At 44.1% G+C, this 15,824-nt stretch overlaps 1 protein-coding gene across 2 annotated transcripts in view; it reads right to left on the bottom strand.

Moving 5' to 3' along the window:
* Positions 1-2,497: 2,497 nt before the first annotated feature.
* The window catches only part of NSUN3 (NOP2/Sun RNA methyltransferase 3), a 59,056-nt gene continuing 45,729 nt past the window's right edge, over positions 2,498-15,824 (bottom strand). Inside the window, exon 6 of one of the 2 annotated variants that reach the window (XM_014858488.3) lies at positions 2,498-4,274. In XM_014858488.3, coding sequence (XP_014713974.1) covers positions 4,004-4,274 — 271 coding nt within the window. In that variant the 3' untranslated portion in view covers positions 2,498-4,003. The remainder of the gene's footprint in view (positions 4,275-15,824) is intronic. The other variant, XR_006528425.2, reaches the window with a different exon arrangement.

Genomic DNA, 15,824 nt, shown 5'->3' with positions numbered 1-15,824 from the left:
CCTCCTCAGTCCCACACCCCAGTGAGTACTGTAACACCAGAAGGAGGGAGAAAGGTTGTTAATGCTTCGTTTGGATGAGTAAATGAAGATTCTTTCTCTATATAAGTTAATAAGGTGAAATGAGCCCAGTCCCTCTTTTCTCCTGTCACCAATGCTAATCCCTCTTCAGCATGTCCATTCTTGTTAATATTTGCAATTCTGCTCCTACTTGCTTTTAAGAACTAAGAAGCAGCTAGAAATCTAGTCCTTTCTTATTTTTCAATGGGCTATGTTTTCAGTCTCTGTTGATTCTGCTGGGCTATATAGTTATTTGTGTGTAACAGGCTCTTCCAGAGCACCATGCAGCAGAAAACTCCTCCTGACAAGCCACAGCAAGCTCAACTGAGTCACCATGTAGCCATCAAACGGCTTCCAGTGAAGCAACTGGTCCTCTTCCAAAGGCGGCAGGTGCTTCCACCTAGTCTCAACACGACCACATGGTCTCACGTGACTGGGAAACTACTTTCTTCATTCGTGAAAAGTTACAGAAAGGTGTGGCATTAATATTTGACTGGGCTAATTAAATTTTAAAGAGATGTACACTCTACCAGGCTTTTTTCCTCCTTAGACTTAGTGAAACGTTTTCTTAAAATCTTAGCACTGAATTACAGCTCAATGTTTTAAATTTGTTTTTTTACTCTATTGTCTAATCATTCCCTGAGAATTCCAAATCCATTCTTTTAAAATTTATTTTAAATGTCGCATAATAAGTAACACTAACAGGAACTACTCTGTCAATTGAGTATTTCTGATCCTCTCCCACTGACTTTGCAGCCTGAAGCCTCTCCAAATCCCGACATTACTGTCAATGTTTCCAGGACAGACGTTGCTAGAGCCTTCAGCACGAGCAACAGATTATCAGCAGACACTAGCTAACTTGAGAGCCTCCAACTGAGTATCCATCAGATACCCATGGGATCTGGTGCCATTACAGCTCCAGCGTCAGCCTGGAGTAGCACCAGTGATGGGCATCATCCTTACCTCCCTCCCCAGGGCAGCAATGAGGCAAAGACAAGGAGACTGTAAACCATCGATTTGAACCATATAAATGGATTAAAAATAAATTGTGCTACCTGTTATATTTGTCCCCAAAGCCAAATCTGCCTAACACATAATACAAGTGGTCCTGTTCAGTTGCCTCAAAGGACTTCTTGGCATCTAGTAAAATGGCTGCTCTTGGTTCCAGTCTTCTCTTTGTGATTCAGATGAGCTGCATCAGCCTGCGTATCACCTGGCCCTCTTCTCCCAGGCAGGAGGCCTTCGTGGACAAGGGCCTGTTAGACTCGTTGTTACTTTATCTAATCATGTAGCAAGTGTTCTGGTATCATTTTATACCCACTCACATTGTATAAAGGATATTTTTCACAATACTGCTGGGGTGGTAACATGCCATCTTGAGTATATGGCTATATGGACATATGTAACAGGATAAAGGATAGTAGGCCACCTTGATTCCAAACCACAGGTAATTTCCGAGGCTTTAAAATTCAGTACAAACCATTAAAAAAGCACTACATTTATTCATAGCCTATTTCTGAAAGTAGCGGCTGTTCAGTGTGCTGATGGCAGAGAGAAGTTAATGTGTTGGTGAGCAACCCAAATTATTACAAAGCTATTTTCAAAGTAACCCAATGCCACAGAAAGTAGCATCAATTACTCCTTGGTTTTCAATTGACATTGCGAGGCTGCTCCAAACTTCTAGTTTTCAGTTCAGCATCCGCAAAGACAAGGAAGGCACAGAATACCTCCATGGGAGATTTCTGAGCATTGCAACACAAGAAATTCTTCTTTAGAACACACACTGAAATATTTCAAAGGCTTTCTTCTCCACGTCTTGATTAACTTTTGACGCGCTGAGAATAGGGAGTCGCATACAAGTGGAAAACTGACCAACAGAGAGCAAGGGTGAAGCCCAAGGACAATCTGAGGGTCCCCATGACCCATACCCTGTGAGACAGCACAGCACAGCACAGGAAGAAGGGCCTGGCCTGTGGCACTGGTTGGAACCTTAGCTTCACCCGTTACCCACCAGTGTAGACTCGGCAAAGCTGCCACCAGCACTGAGCCTGGGTTTTCTCACTCGCAAAAGGCGGTTCCAATACTCACTCCTGGAGTCTTTTAAAGACCAAAAAGATACATCTGTATAAAGAACTTGATCAAATATTTTATGTTTAATAAATGTCAGCTCTTTCATTAAAATTATTGTTAATAATAAAGTGGGCTCGCTCTATCTTTATTTGCACTTTTCAGCAATCACAGGAAGGTGTAACCAGTGGCCCACAGAGTGTTCAGATGAGGCTCAGGGCACATGGTGAGAAAATAAGGACATTCAACAAAGTGCACCACGAAAATTTACTTTGTGCTTAACTTACACAGAATAAATGCACTTTTTAAACCTATAGTATCTGAAGACAGGATTTCAAGTTGAAATAAACCAATAAGCACCAACCAAAAAAAATTAAATCTTTTCCATTATTATTAATCTTTCATATTAACCCAGTATGTGTCACTGAGTCCAAGAGATCCAGCTTTTCTTTAAACATATTGGTTACATATAAAGGGAAAAAAAGGCTCAATGGAATGAAGGTACAGAAAAAACATTCTTCCTAGGACTTTCCAGTTATTGGAACCTGGTCACATACGGTTCCCAGTTATTGGAACCTGGTCACATATGCTTCCCAGTTATTGGAACCTGCTCACATATGCTTGCAAAACAAAAACAAGTTCATAAGCAAACACTCTCTAGTTTAAATGCACAGAATGTAATAAACAATTCAAAAGGATTCAGCTTCAGCAGAATTTCATATTTATATAGTCGGTGTATTTTCTTAAAAAAGCTACTTTCCAACAGATATACTCTTTTGAAGTATGCTGCATAATTTTTCTTAACATTAGGAAAAAATTGTTTGGACTCTGAGAGAAGCAATGTCTAGAGAAAACACATGATCCAAACCTGAAGCTAAAACCACAAGCACACACGCAGAAACGCGCACAATCTTCCCAGGATATGTGTGAACAGGGAGCCAGTAGTCCATGCACGGAGTGTTGGTAACGGCTCTCACTAGGCGCCTGCCCCTCATGCATTAACGTGACCTTGTGCTCTCACACAACACTGCACAATGCAGTGAAGTAAACAGCCCCCAGACGGCAACTGCAGGACAGTCAGAGTCTACTGCTCACAAAACTCCAAACACAGTTCAGCCACTGTAGTCACTAATCATTCTGGGTTTGTTTCAAGTGCGTTCTCTACCGCCTGCTGGATAGACTCCATTCTCCCACCACCTGGATGTCGAAGTCAGACATGTACATGCGGATCTGCTGTTCTAAGGCCTGTCGACATAATTCACCCTTTCAATTTGTATTTGTGAATACGAAAAAGAGCAGAGACATAAAGCTGGTGTCGATTGTCACTGACCTTTGAAGCAAACAGAAGACAGTCCCTAAAAGAAAACAACTTGGCAAATAAGAAACCTATTTTGCTAGAACCAAAAATAGTGCTTCTGGAAGAAGTTACTTCCAGAATACCAATCAGTTCTTACAGAAAAGGGGGAAAAAACTCTGAAATCATCTGTATATTTGATAAGGAGAGGCCGGCAACGTGCACTTTTAAAGGTTCAAAGTGCCAACGTCATGGATAGGTGTTTCTAAACATTTTATGCATAAAACTACATATTCTGATTAATTTAACTAGAAAATGCCAAGTAAAAGACAGCAGATTTATTATCACACAGAACAAGCACCATCTGTACCACCTTAAATCATTGCTATAGATGTATTTCTAGGAAAAAAATACACCTGGAAAATTCCCAAACCTCGACTCTGAGATGCTAAGGCATTAACTAAACAGGATTCCAACAGACCCAGGGAAAGCAACTCCACAATTATTTAAATGTCAACATGTAGCAGAGCTCAGAAAAACAAATATAATACGTTGACATGGTCCACAAAATGCAAGTCACCAATTTCACGCAGTCCACGATTTTTTCAATTTGGCTACATACATCGGGCCCCAGGCTCTGCCCTTATCTGGAATCACCAAGAGCCCACACTCCTGACCAGTGGGAGCAAAGGAGAAATCCTGGGAGCAGGTCCTTGCCATTTCCGTAATGTCCACGGGGATGAGGTTGCTGTGGGTGTTTAACACATCATTGATCACGTCTTGATTTTCTGCCCTGGAAAGTGTGCAGGTAGAGTACACGAGGAGGCCTCCAGGACGCAGGGCCTTGATTGCAGACCTGCACGAAATCAAGAAAAAGCAGAAGACTGGTTAGGTGCCTTCAAAGGCACTGTGGGGTCTGAGGGCCAGGGAGCTTACACATCTGAAACGAAGCTTGCTCCAACCAGTGACGCTGCACCTTCTCTAGCTCAGGAGCCATTACCTTCTAACAGACCCTAAACGACTGGGAAATGGTAGCCAAATCAATCACCATGGGAAAGAGGATTTCCCAGGAAAAGAGTGAGAAAAAAAGTGGACTAAACACAGACACTCAGAGAGCGCCTATGCTTAAGGGGCAGGACTCAGACAGGGACTGAGAAGCTCCACCAGAGGGGCACGCAGCTTCAGGGAACAGATGGGGAGGAAGGTTTGCTTTTAGGAAGAAGACCTGCACTGTTTGAAAAGGGTGAACCATGAGAACAGCCCAGGATTCCGACTGCAAAGGGACGTGCCGGCTTCAGGAAAGACGGGGTTGCACTCTTCGCCTGAAATAGCATGGAGCATGAACGGGAGCTGGGACGTTTTAAGTCAGTGAGGTGACAGACAGCTCTGACACTAAAGAGGCAAGCAGGAAGGTCATCACTGGGAGGCAAACCCGAAGGGTCAGTCCTGCTGCTGCAGCGACTCCAGGACAATTGCTGACCAGGAGCTGTTTTGGTAAGACATCATGTTCTAGAACCACTACTGGATTTAAGACTACAGGCAGCTCCTTGTCTCAAATCTGCATTTAAAAAGCTGGAGCACATCCCAGTAACTGAGATGTATAATGAAGATCCACATCATCAAAATAAGGTCAAATTGTGTTCTCTGTGTGATTAAGGGATGAAGAATTCTAATTCAAGACAAGCAAAGTCATGACAAAGTTTTCACTCCTCTCTCCTTCCTTAGACACCCTTAAATGAGATGAAAAGAAATGAATTACTAACTGAAAACAATAAAGTAAATAGCACGGAGAGAATCACTACCTAACAACAGATTTCGACAATTTCTGAAGGCTGACCCGCAGAGGAGTGGTGGTGGATGCAGCAGGAGGAGAGGCCTCTCATGAGGAGGACCACGGTGACAGAGGGCTCCTCTGACCCACCCAGCTGCAGAGAAAACGCCAGATGTAATGTGACAGGAGTGAAAATGAACAGAAAGATAGTAATTCAAAGCATATATAAGAAACGATGGGTTCCATACTCCCATATACGGCAAGTCTGGCAGCCAGGTAAAATGTTGAAAGGTTTTTATCTAAGAAAGTTGAATAAACAATTTGGGGAGCCCTATGGTAGGCACTGTGCGTATCTGCCCCTCAAACCAAAGACCTCTGCATCCTACCTTGAAGGGGCCTCCAGGTAACGGTGAGCTCATCCTGAGGGCAGGGTCCCATCCCTGCAGCAAGCCTCCTGGTGCTTCACTGTCCCATCAGTAAATAAAAATGTACAACCAAGGACTGCAGATAATTAAGCGTGAGAAATGCCCAAGCACTATGTAAAAGCAAGAATAAAATAAACAAAAAAAAATGGCATAGGAAGAAACATAAAATTCAGGAAACAAAAGAGATACAATGAGACCTAATAAATGCAAGATCAGCAAAGATGCAGCACCCGTAAAACAGTGACAGAATGCCACGAGACAGGATGAGGAACAGCGCTCAGGAATTAAACATGCTTGTCAAAATACAGCCTTCTGTAGAAGTGTCTGGAAGTTAAGGTTGCAGAAATCTTCCAAAAAGTAGAACAGTGACTGAAAATGAGACAGGGAAGATCAATCAAGTGGGTCCACATTTCAACTGACAGGAAGACAACACAGAGAACTGGGGGAGGGTACTTGAATTAACGAATAATCAGAAGAGAGTCTTCCAGAGATGAAAGGACAGGGGTGTTCAGATTGAGAGAACTCATCAAGAGGCTGGAAGGTTCGATATTGTTTCTTAAGCATCTACTACATTGCTGGGCATTGCTCTAGGTGTGGGGTATATATTGAAATAGAAAAACAACAAAAAGCCTCACCTTCATGAACCTTACACTCCAGCTGGGGGAGACAGAATATAAAAATAAGTAAGTCTATCATCGGCTGAACTGTGCCCCCACCAAATTCACAGTGAAGTCCTGGCCCCAGTGTTGTGACTGTATCTGGAGGCAGGATCTTTAAAAAGGTAATGAGAAAAAATGACGGCTTTAGGGTGGTCCCTAATCCAATACCATGATGTCCTTCTGAGAGGAAATTTCGGCACAGGTACACACAGAGGGATATGATGTGAAGATACAGGGAGAAGACAGCTCTCCCCAGCTGAGCAGAGAGGCCTCAGGAGGAACCAGCCCACGGCTCCTTCACTGACTTCCAGCCTCCAGAACCGGGAGAAGGAACTTCTGGGGTCCAAGGCCCCAGTCTGCAGACTGACACAAAGGATACACACATAAATACATACACACTCACAACACACACGTGTATGTATGTTGTAGCAGGCCTGGCAGACTGATACACAGTATACACACATAAATACACACATACACACAACACACACATGTATGTATATGTGTTTGCATGTTTTTCCTTCACCAGGCAATCCTCCAATTCTCTGCAAACGCTGACTGCATGTCCTAAAATTTACCTCAGTTCTGACTCTCCACGTGGAGTTTCCATCAGATCCCACGAGTGAAGAGCTGGGCCCTTCAAGACTGCCCTTCAGACGCCAAGTGCAAGCCCAGCCCTCCGGTACTTCTGACCCACGACCCCCTCCGTGGGTTCAATACTTTGCTAGAATGGCTCACAGAACTCAGGAAGACAGTTTATTTACTAGATTAATGATTTATTACAGAAAGATACAATTCAGGAACAGCCAGATGGGAGAGACGCCTGGGCGAAGCACGGGAGAAGGCATGTAGGGCTTCCATGCCCTTTCCAGACACCCCTCCAGCACCTCCTCACCCCCCGGGAGGCCCTCCAAATCCCTTCAGTTGGGGTTTTTATGGAAACTTCATTAAGTAGGCGTAAGTGATTACATCACTGGTCTCTGGTGAGTGGGCTCCATCTCTAGCCCCTCCCCCTCCCTGGAGGCCTCTTTGAGGAAAGAGGAGGCCAGTGAGGCTGCAGGAAGGTAAGCTAGCTGGGTGGAAGGATGAGATGAGACCCGAGAGTTAGGAGGAGAGGCAGAGGGTCTTATACAACACTGCAAGACTTCAACCTTACAATGAACGAAAACATCCACACTTAGGCTTTATTGCTAAATTTTAGAATGTCAAGAACAAAGAGAAGACACTAAATGCCTCCAGGGAGAAAAATGAGTGGCCCATAAGGGTCCAGGAGCGAGACTGGTGTCAGCGGAGCAGTACACTCCAATCCTGGAAAAAGGCAACGTAAAGTGGGTACTATTCACTGCCAAACTGTCAAATAAATATACTGAAGGGATACAGAAAATGTCAGGTATTTGATGATTTAGAAATTAGACCTCTAGCAAAATGAGGAGGTAAATCAAAAAAAAGGAGGACGGTGATAGAGAAAACAGTGAACACAACATACAAGTGAAATCCCAGGATGATAACTGCATGGGAGCCCCGGAGGGTGACCACTCCAGATGAGAATGAGAGGGAGTTCTCCAGAGCCCCGGAGGGTGAGGCTCCAGATCACAATGAGAGGGAGGTCTCCAGAGCACTAGGGGGTGACCACTCCAGATGAGAATGAGAGGGAGTTCTCCAGAGCCCTGGAGGGTGAGGCTCCAGATCACAATGAGAGGGAGGTCTCCAGAGCACTAGGGGGTGACCGCTCCAGATGAGAATGAGAGGGAGGTTCTCCAGAGCCCAGGAGGGTGAGGCTCCAGATCACTATGAGAGGGAGGTCTCGAGAGCACTAGGGGGTGACCGCTCCAGATGAGAATGAGAGGGAGGCCTCCAGAGCCCAGGAGGGTGAGGCTCCAGATCACTATGAGAGGGAGGTCTCCAGAGCACTAGGGGGTGACCGCTCCAGATGAGAATGAGAGGGAGGCCTCCAGAGCCCAGGAGAGTGACTGCTTCAGATCACAATGAGAGGGAAGTCTCCAGAGCCCTGGGGGGTGACCACTCCAGATGAGAATGAGAGGGATCTCTCTAGAAAGAAGTGAGACACAATGACTCAAAACAGAAAAAACCTTGAAGACGGCACAAGTACCGGCAGGGTAGAGAGAAAGAGAGAGGGAGGAAGAGAGGAGAGAGATTTCCCCTGTAATCTGATGGTAGGAAATTTCCTTTCAGTGGCACTCCGATCACAACACCTAATCAACAGAGAAGGAAATTTAATTCTAACATCTTAGTCCATCTGCAGTGAACAACATTTACAGAAGTAAACAACAGATACTTACTACTGGTCTTCACCCTTCAGAATCATTCCATAGCCTGTTGTTAGTACTGTTACAGAACAGACATGAACTCTCAGAGAGAACCCTGTCAACCCTGACTAGTGAAGGTGCAGCTGTTAAGAGCCCGGGAAGCAGAGGGGCTGTAAATGATCCTGCATTACAGGGGCAGACATAGGGCCTTGCCCTGACTGCTTCTCAGAGGAAACAGAACAAAGCTGAAGCGTGTGAGAGGTACTCTCCACACTCACAGGAGCCAAGATGCAGCTCCCGGTGAGCAGGACTCGGGAGCTCACCACGGGCGAAGCTGAGAAGGGGTGAGCAGCAGGCGGGAAGGGCATGAAGGGGAAAGGGTAGTGCGAGAGAGAAGTCCCGGTGAGAAGTCAGCAGTCAGCGTCTAAAGCTCATAGATAAAAATAAAGAAGAAACGTGATTTAGAGGTTTGGGAGTGACCTGCAAAATAAAGAACAGAAATAATCAGGCAACTGCTCCAGGGAAGATGGGAGTGCAGGGGTAAGTTCCTTCACCTAAAAGCTCACTTGCATTTTAACGTTTTACCCATGTGTTGTGTTTCTATAACAAAAATTAAAGAGAAGCTACAACAGTAGGATAAATACCAGCAACTTCCCATAGAGGTCAGGTAATTTTTTAAGATTTCGACTATAAGGGATTAACTCTCTAGAAGACTTATTCCCTGAGGTTCCAGATAACTGAAGTGTTATGGTAGCCAGAATTCCCAGTCCTCCCATGTATTCATTTATTGACTGAAGAACATTTGGGGAGGTACCTACCACTGAGGGCCTCCTGAACCTTCAGTGCTTGTCGTTAGTCTCTAAAAAGGTTTTTACGTGTATCTTCTTACTTCTCACTGTCCCCTAAATATCCCCCACAGAAACAAAAAAGGCTCAGATCTGGACACCAAAGACTTGAACTGTTAATGGGATAACAGCCTGTGGTAGGAAGACCAGAGGCCCCCAAAGATGTCCATCTCCTAATCCCCAGAACCTTAAACATGTCACATTGCACAGCAATAGGGCATCTGCAGATGTGATTAAACTGGGAGGTCATCCTTGTAAACGGAAATGGAAGCAGGGAGCCTGAGAGAGACGGAACTAAGGCTGGAGCTGACAACCCAAACTGGAGCCAAGGAACGTGAAGAAGGCAAGGAAAGGACAAAACACCCCCGCCTGGGGGGTGACGCAGCAAACATGGTCTCTCACAGTTCTGGAGCCTGGACTACACGTCAAGGTGCCAGCAGGTCCAGGTCTGCGAGGACCTGTCTCTTCGGCCACAGCTGTGTCCTCACGTGGGAAAGGGTCTCTTATAAGGCACTAATCCCATCACAACCGAATCTACCTCCCAGGGGCCCCTCCTCACACCACCACCTCCGGGATTAGGACTCCAACACACGAACATCACGGGGCACAAACATTCAGTCTACAGCGCCCTCCTGCAGCCTCCGGAAGGAACTGCAGCTGGCCAGCACCCTCACTTTGAACTTACGACCTCCAGAAGTATAAGATAATAAATCTGTGCTATTTTAAGCCAGTAGGTTTGTGGTAATTGGTCAAAGCAGCAACAGGAAGCTAACACACGCCTGGAGCTGGCTGTTTTTACAGCAACAAATTAAGGCATCAGTAGATTTTGCTAAAATTGTGTAAGTTACAACTACATTCATTTTGGATTATTTTCTACTAACTATAGCAATGGGTACAAGGATTTCTTTTAAAAAGCTGGATTACTGGACAAGGGATGTATGCAGATGTGAACACAGACATGTTACTCTGATCCCAGCTCCACAACTAGCAAAGCTGACGCCTGGCCCAGTGAGGGGGAGTCTGTCTCGTCACAGTCATGCAGGAGTCCACAGAAGCCTCACATTTACAAACACTATGTTTGTGGCTTCACACAAATTTAAATTAATTTCTATAATGCAGCCAACATTGGCTGGTTCTTTTGCTTTGTTTTCCTTCCAACATTCTAATTTATCTTTCTAAAATTCGGTTGGTGTAACTTCACTGGTCGTGCTACTTTCTGAACAAGGAAGCTGCGTGGCAACACCAAGGTGCTCTCACAAGCGGGTGCATCCCAGCACCAGGGCCGAGGTCAGGGAGCCCAGCCAGTGGCTGCCGCTGCTGTGCTGCTGACTGTGGTTTAAATACCACCTGTACCCTTTTGTTTGTAGTAGTTACAGATTCCAAAAATACCATCATACTGTATTCAAAGATCAAGAAAAATAGGCGATGTGAAAAAAACTCACTCACAGGGTTCATTTGGCCAGCCAAGACTTTTCTACACAGTCATGTGTCGTTTAACAATGGGGATAATTTCTGAGAAACGCATTAGGTGATTTCATACTAGGGCCAACATCAAGAATGTACTTAAGGGGAACAAAATTTGCCACCCCAAAATGTGTCTCTTTAACATAAGGATTATTTTAGGCTGATTATTTTTAAGAAACAAAAGACTCAGAAAATTTTTCTTGTTACCTCCCCCTTAACTGCCTCAAAGAATTCAGACAGATAAACCTGTCAGGAAGCGAGTGATCACCTTAGCACAACAGGAAGAGGAGGAACCTGGAAAAGCCTGTTTGTTGGGCTTCCCTGTCTGTCCTTCTTTCTGTGGCCAAACACTCATTTCCCAAACATACACTCCTTTTTACCTGCCTTCTTCCCTTTGAAGTTCCTGACTCTCCCCACCCCCAACATCTTCTTTTGAGTTTAGCTGAGGACAGTACTTAAGGTGAGGACTTCGGCCATTTTGGCGAGTTACTCAATTTTCCTGGGTTTCTCCCACATATACATGTTATTAAACTTTTGTTTGTTTTTTTCCTGTTAATCTGTCTCAGGTCTATTTAATTCTTAGACTGGCCAGACGAACCCAAAAGGGTAGAGGAACATTTCTTCCTCCCCTACAGTACTTACACAAACCTAGACAGTACAGCCTAAGACACACCTAGGCTGTATGGTACTAATTTTATGGGACCACTGTCATATATGTGGTCCGTCATTGACTGAAACGTCGTTATGTGGCACGTGATAGCACTGAGAATTATTTTATAACACAGAAGACATTTTTCTCATGAATTGAACCACTCCATATTGAGGTCTACCACTGGTTTGACAGGAGGTATAAAGCTATTTCTAAAATTAGCATTGATCAATACACATAATAGTTTCTTCACTTTTGATACATAAACGGCAATAGGTACTCTATATTAGTTAAAATTAGAGTATTTAACAACACTATAATCAGATTAGTTCAGTGATTTAAAAACCAATACTTCTGGTATTGGTATTCCAATAAAAACTAAAAGATACTTTTAGCATGTGTTTTACAATATACTAAATGAAAATTAACACACTCCTAAAATCTAAGTACCTAATCATGCTGTAATCTGCCCACCTCAGTAGTTTCTAGGATAAACCATCTGTTTCCATAACAATTCACCTATATTTTTATTTTATTTTTTTTTAACGATGGGCACCTGGGCTAACAACTGTTGCCAATCTTTTTTTTCTTCTGCTTTTATCTCCCCAAACCCCCGCTGTACACAGTTATATATCTTAGCTGCAGGTCCTTCTAGTTGTGGGATGTGGGATGCCGCCTCAACGTGGCCTGACGAGAGGTGCCATGTCCGCGCCCAGGATCTGAACCCTGGGCCACCGCAGCGAGGCGCGCGAACCCAACCACCCAGCCACAGAGCCGGCCCCTCACCTATATTTTCAAGTAGCCCATAAGAACCAAGTAATTATACTATAGGTCTCATCCAAATCATAAAAAGACTTCCAGTAGAAGGGTTAGGGTTCTGTACACCTATGTAAGTTTCTGTGCCATGCAAAGTTATTCTTTTTTTAGTAAGAGGAAGGAAAACTAAACAACTAGCTAAGCAACAGCCATCTTGGCATAACGGTATCCTGTGCTAACATTCTCCAAATGAGCTGTGGCCCTCGGCTTCTCAGTGACTCTAAGTTTAAGGCTTAACAAGACCCTGAGTCACGGAACATTCTTCACTTGCACTGCGACACTAACTATATTGCGTGAAACTACTACAAACCAAGTGGTATTCACCAGAACAGAGAGATGGCCAGCGGAGCTTTCTAATCATACTTAGCAGTGAAGGCAGAAAAAGATGTCATGAGTAAAACAGCAGATGAAGCAAAGTGTTACTTTGACCAGATTAGGCAGAAGCTTACCTTAATACTCTGAACTGAATGGGAACTAGCAGACATAATCTTGGGTTTTACAGATTATTCAACACACAATGTCCCACCACAATCAGAGCTGGAGGAAGTACTTCTAAAGGAAGCAGAATTGCCACGTAATACCATCCTGCTGTCATTTCCCCAAACATACTATTTCCCTCAAATTCTCCTACCTAACTGCTGATCAGGCTTAACTCCAACTGAAACATGAAACAGGAGTCTACCTCACAGCACAGCTGTAGGAAATAAAGCTGAGCCCGACTGCCAGCATGGTATAAACAGCGGGGAACGCCTTCCCCCAAGGACTCCCGGCAGAAGTGGGGGGGCGGCTTGCGTGCCGCAGACGTACACCAGGCACCCCGGGGCTTAGGCAGATGTCGGCTGTGCACGTTTGTCCAAACCCTGGGTCATCTTTCAGTTTACTATGGAATCGGCTGAACACATTAACTAGGTGCTTGGACCACCCAGTTAATGAAGCAGCTAAAAATAATACAAAACATATTCTTAAAAAACCACATTAAATAGAATATAATGTTAAATTTAATTTTCCCATCTACACACAGAAAATGTTAACTGATTTTGGGCAGCTCACAGAGTGGACCCAAATGACAATCAGGTCCACCATCTCTCACATTTCACTATAAGATCCAAAAGCTGTGCCAACTACAATTTTTTTCTTGAGTTTGTGGCAGACTCATTTGGCCTCAAAATCTGACCTAAATTATGTAAGCTATTTATGGTCAAGACTTAGCCCATGCGACATAATTATCCATATGTTCTGCTGAAAACGTATTAACGTTTGATCACTGAGTGCTGCCCAGATGCTGCTGGGGAAAGGAACGACATGAAATATCAAACAGGTACTATATCAAAGTCCAAGAAAACTGGAAGTCTGAAGCACATCTGGGCCCAAAGGTTTTGAAGATTTTGGATTGTATTTTAGATTCAAATGAGTTAAAATGCAAAGCTGTGTAAAGTATCTTCTGTATTATATCTACATGATAAACTCATAGCTCTGTGATGAAAGCTTGATTCAACTAGCTTTTCTCAGGAAATCATTTACACGTCAACTTCCAAAAGCATCAGACAGGCAAACTGTGGTCTACGTGCACGCGTCATCCCTGTTCTCTCTAACACAAGCAGGGGGACGGGATGATTGGGGTCTTCTCAGCACACCAAGGCTTCTTCCCCACTCCCCCAAATAGCGTTTCGATTTGTATAATGCATTTTTTAAGGAACACCTTGTACAATCAATAACAAAGTCTGTTCTCAAGAGTTCATTTTGTCATTTTGTTCTGTGCTTGTCACTGAACTTCTCCATCCTTGAGAGGAACGGAGTCAAGCCCAAAGAGCCGTCTGAGATGCTGGCTGAGAAACAGGATGGGATGTGTGGCTTTCCCAGCATGAGAGAGACCACTTCCAGACCAGGCCATGCCGTCTTCCAACCGTCACAGGTGAAGCATATGACCAAGGCAAATAAAAGAAAAACATGACCTGATTTCAACACCTTGCAGAAAAATAAGTATTACCTTATGAAAGCATAAGTTCGATGACCTTGAAAAACTAAAAACAGAACAAAATCAGACAGTCCTGGAACCTGACTGCTGCCAAGGCTCAGAAAGAAGGCACTTCAGACTTCCCCAAAACTGAAAGGCGTGACCCCACTGCTCCACAGTGAGTGTGAGTCTTGGAGGGCGTCATCTCTACAGACAGCTACTAGAACAACCGGACGCATTTCAAAAACATAAATTCCACTTCTCTCGTCTATTCTCCTGGTGCTTGACTAGATATCTGGCATTCTGTTGCGAGGATCAGTGTTAATTAGATCACCAATTTAACTGTTCTCTGCATTTAAAAAGCCTGAGCCAGCTCAGAAGAGGACAGGCGGCACAGCAATAGCGCCATCTTTTGACGAAAGCAGAGTGATTCCCTCTGGCTAACTCCTCCTGCCTCACCGCTGGAGCCACGCTGCTGAGGGAGTCCTCCTGGGATGCGTCTGGAGGCACAGCCAGGCCTCTCCTACAAGACTCTCTGGTGCTAGAGCAGCCATGGATGTCTGTACTCTTGAAAAATCAGGATGACAGCTAAACATCCCTGTGACTAATATCTTTACTCCTCATCTTCCTCGTGTCCCTTCTATCACAATGAAAGCACCAAGGCAACAGCTACCATTCCTTCAGATGTAAATATGGAGACGCAATCAAGTGAAACAGACTTAAGAGTCCTTCATTGCCACAGCGTTATCAAGCCTGTCCCCCTTATCTTAGAGACTCTAGCATTGAACATTTTTTTAAAACCAATTTTTTAAAATATTTTAAAATTTTAAAATGAGTATAGGAGCATCAATCCTGCAATTGGTCCCTTGTAACCATTTAGTATTCAATTAATATTTCAGAGATTCTATATAAGGCTCCTTTATAAGGTTACTTGCACTTACGTAGAAAAGAAAAACAGTTATATATAACTAATAACATGAAAACTATGGGCAGTCTTTGCATCCTACTGCCCAAATAACAGTTAAACCAAATCTAAAACTGAAAAGGTGGCTTCCAGAAGACACTTTGCACACAGCACATACCACTCCATGAGGAAATTCTCACTCTTTCTTTAGAACAGAACAGAATATTCCTGAATCAACAGGAATGTGGATTTGATCCAGGAATCCAAAAGCATGCTGATTCCTATGTTAACAGAGTGAAGGACAAGTGATAACCCTAATTAATAATGTTACCATATGTTTATTTGGTGCTTAATTTAAAGAGCACTCCACACATGGGAGTCTTAACAAAACCTTACGAGGTGTACAGGGTAAATAGTCTGATGCAATTTATCAAACAGAGGGTCGCAAAGACTCGGTGACTTGCCCGAAGTTACACACCGAATTAATGCAGCACAAAGACTGCCCCCTAATCTAATGCCAGGAAAAGGTCTGCAAACTTCACCACTGCTATCCACCCTGAAGCCACATCACCACTCTCAAACAAGTATGGAATCGGGGGTAGTGAGACAGGATGCCACACGCACACGTTTCATCACCCAACTGTCCCAAATA

Source organism: Equus asinus, chromosome 5 (assembly GCF_041296235.1).
Source record: "Equus asinus isolate D_3611 breed Donkey chromosome 5, EquAss-T2T_v2, whole genome shotgun sequence".
Classification (NCBI taxonomy): Eukaryota; Metazoa; Chordata; class Mammalia; order Perissodactyla; family Equidae; genus Equus; species Equus asinus.
The sequence above is the reverse complement of the archived record's forward strand: the minus strand, read 5'-3'. Positions and strand labels throughout refer to the sequence as shown.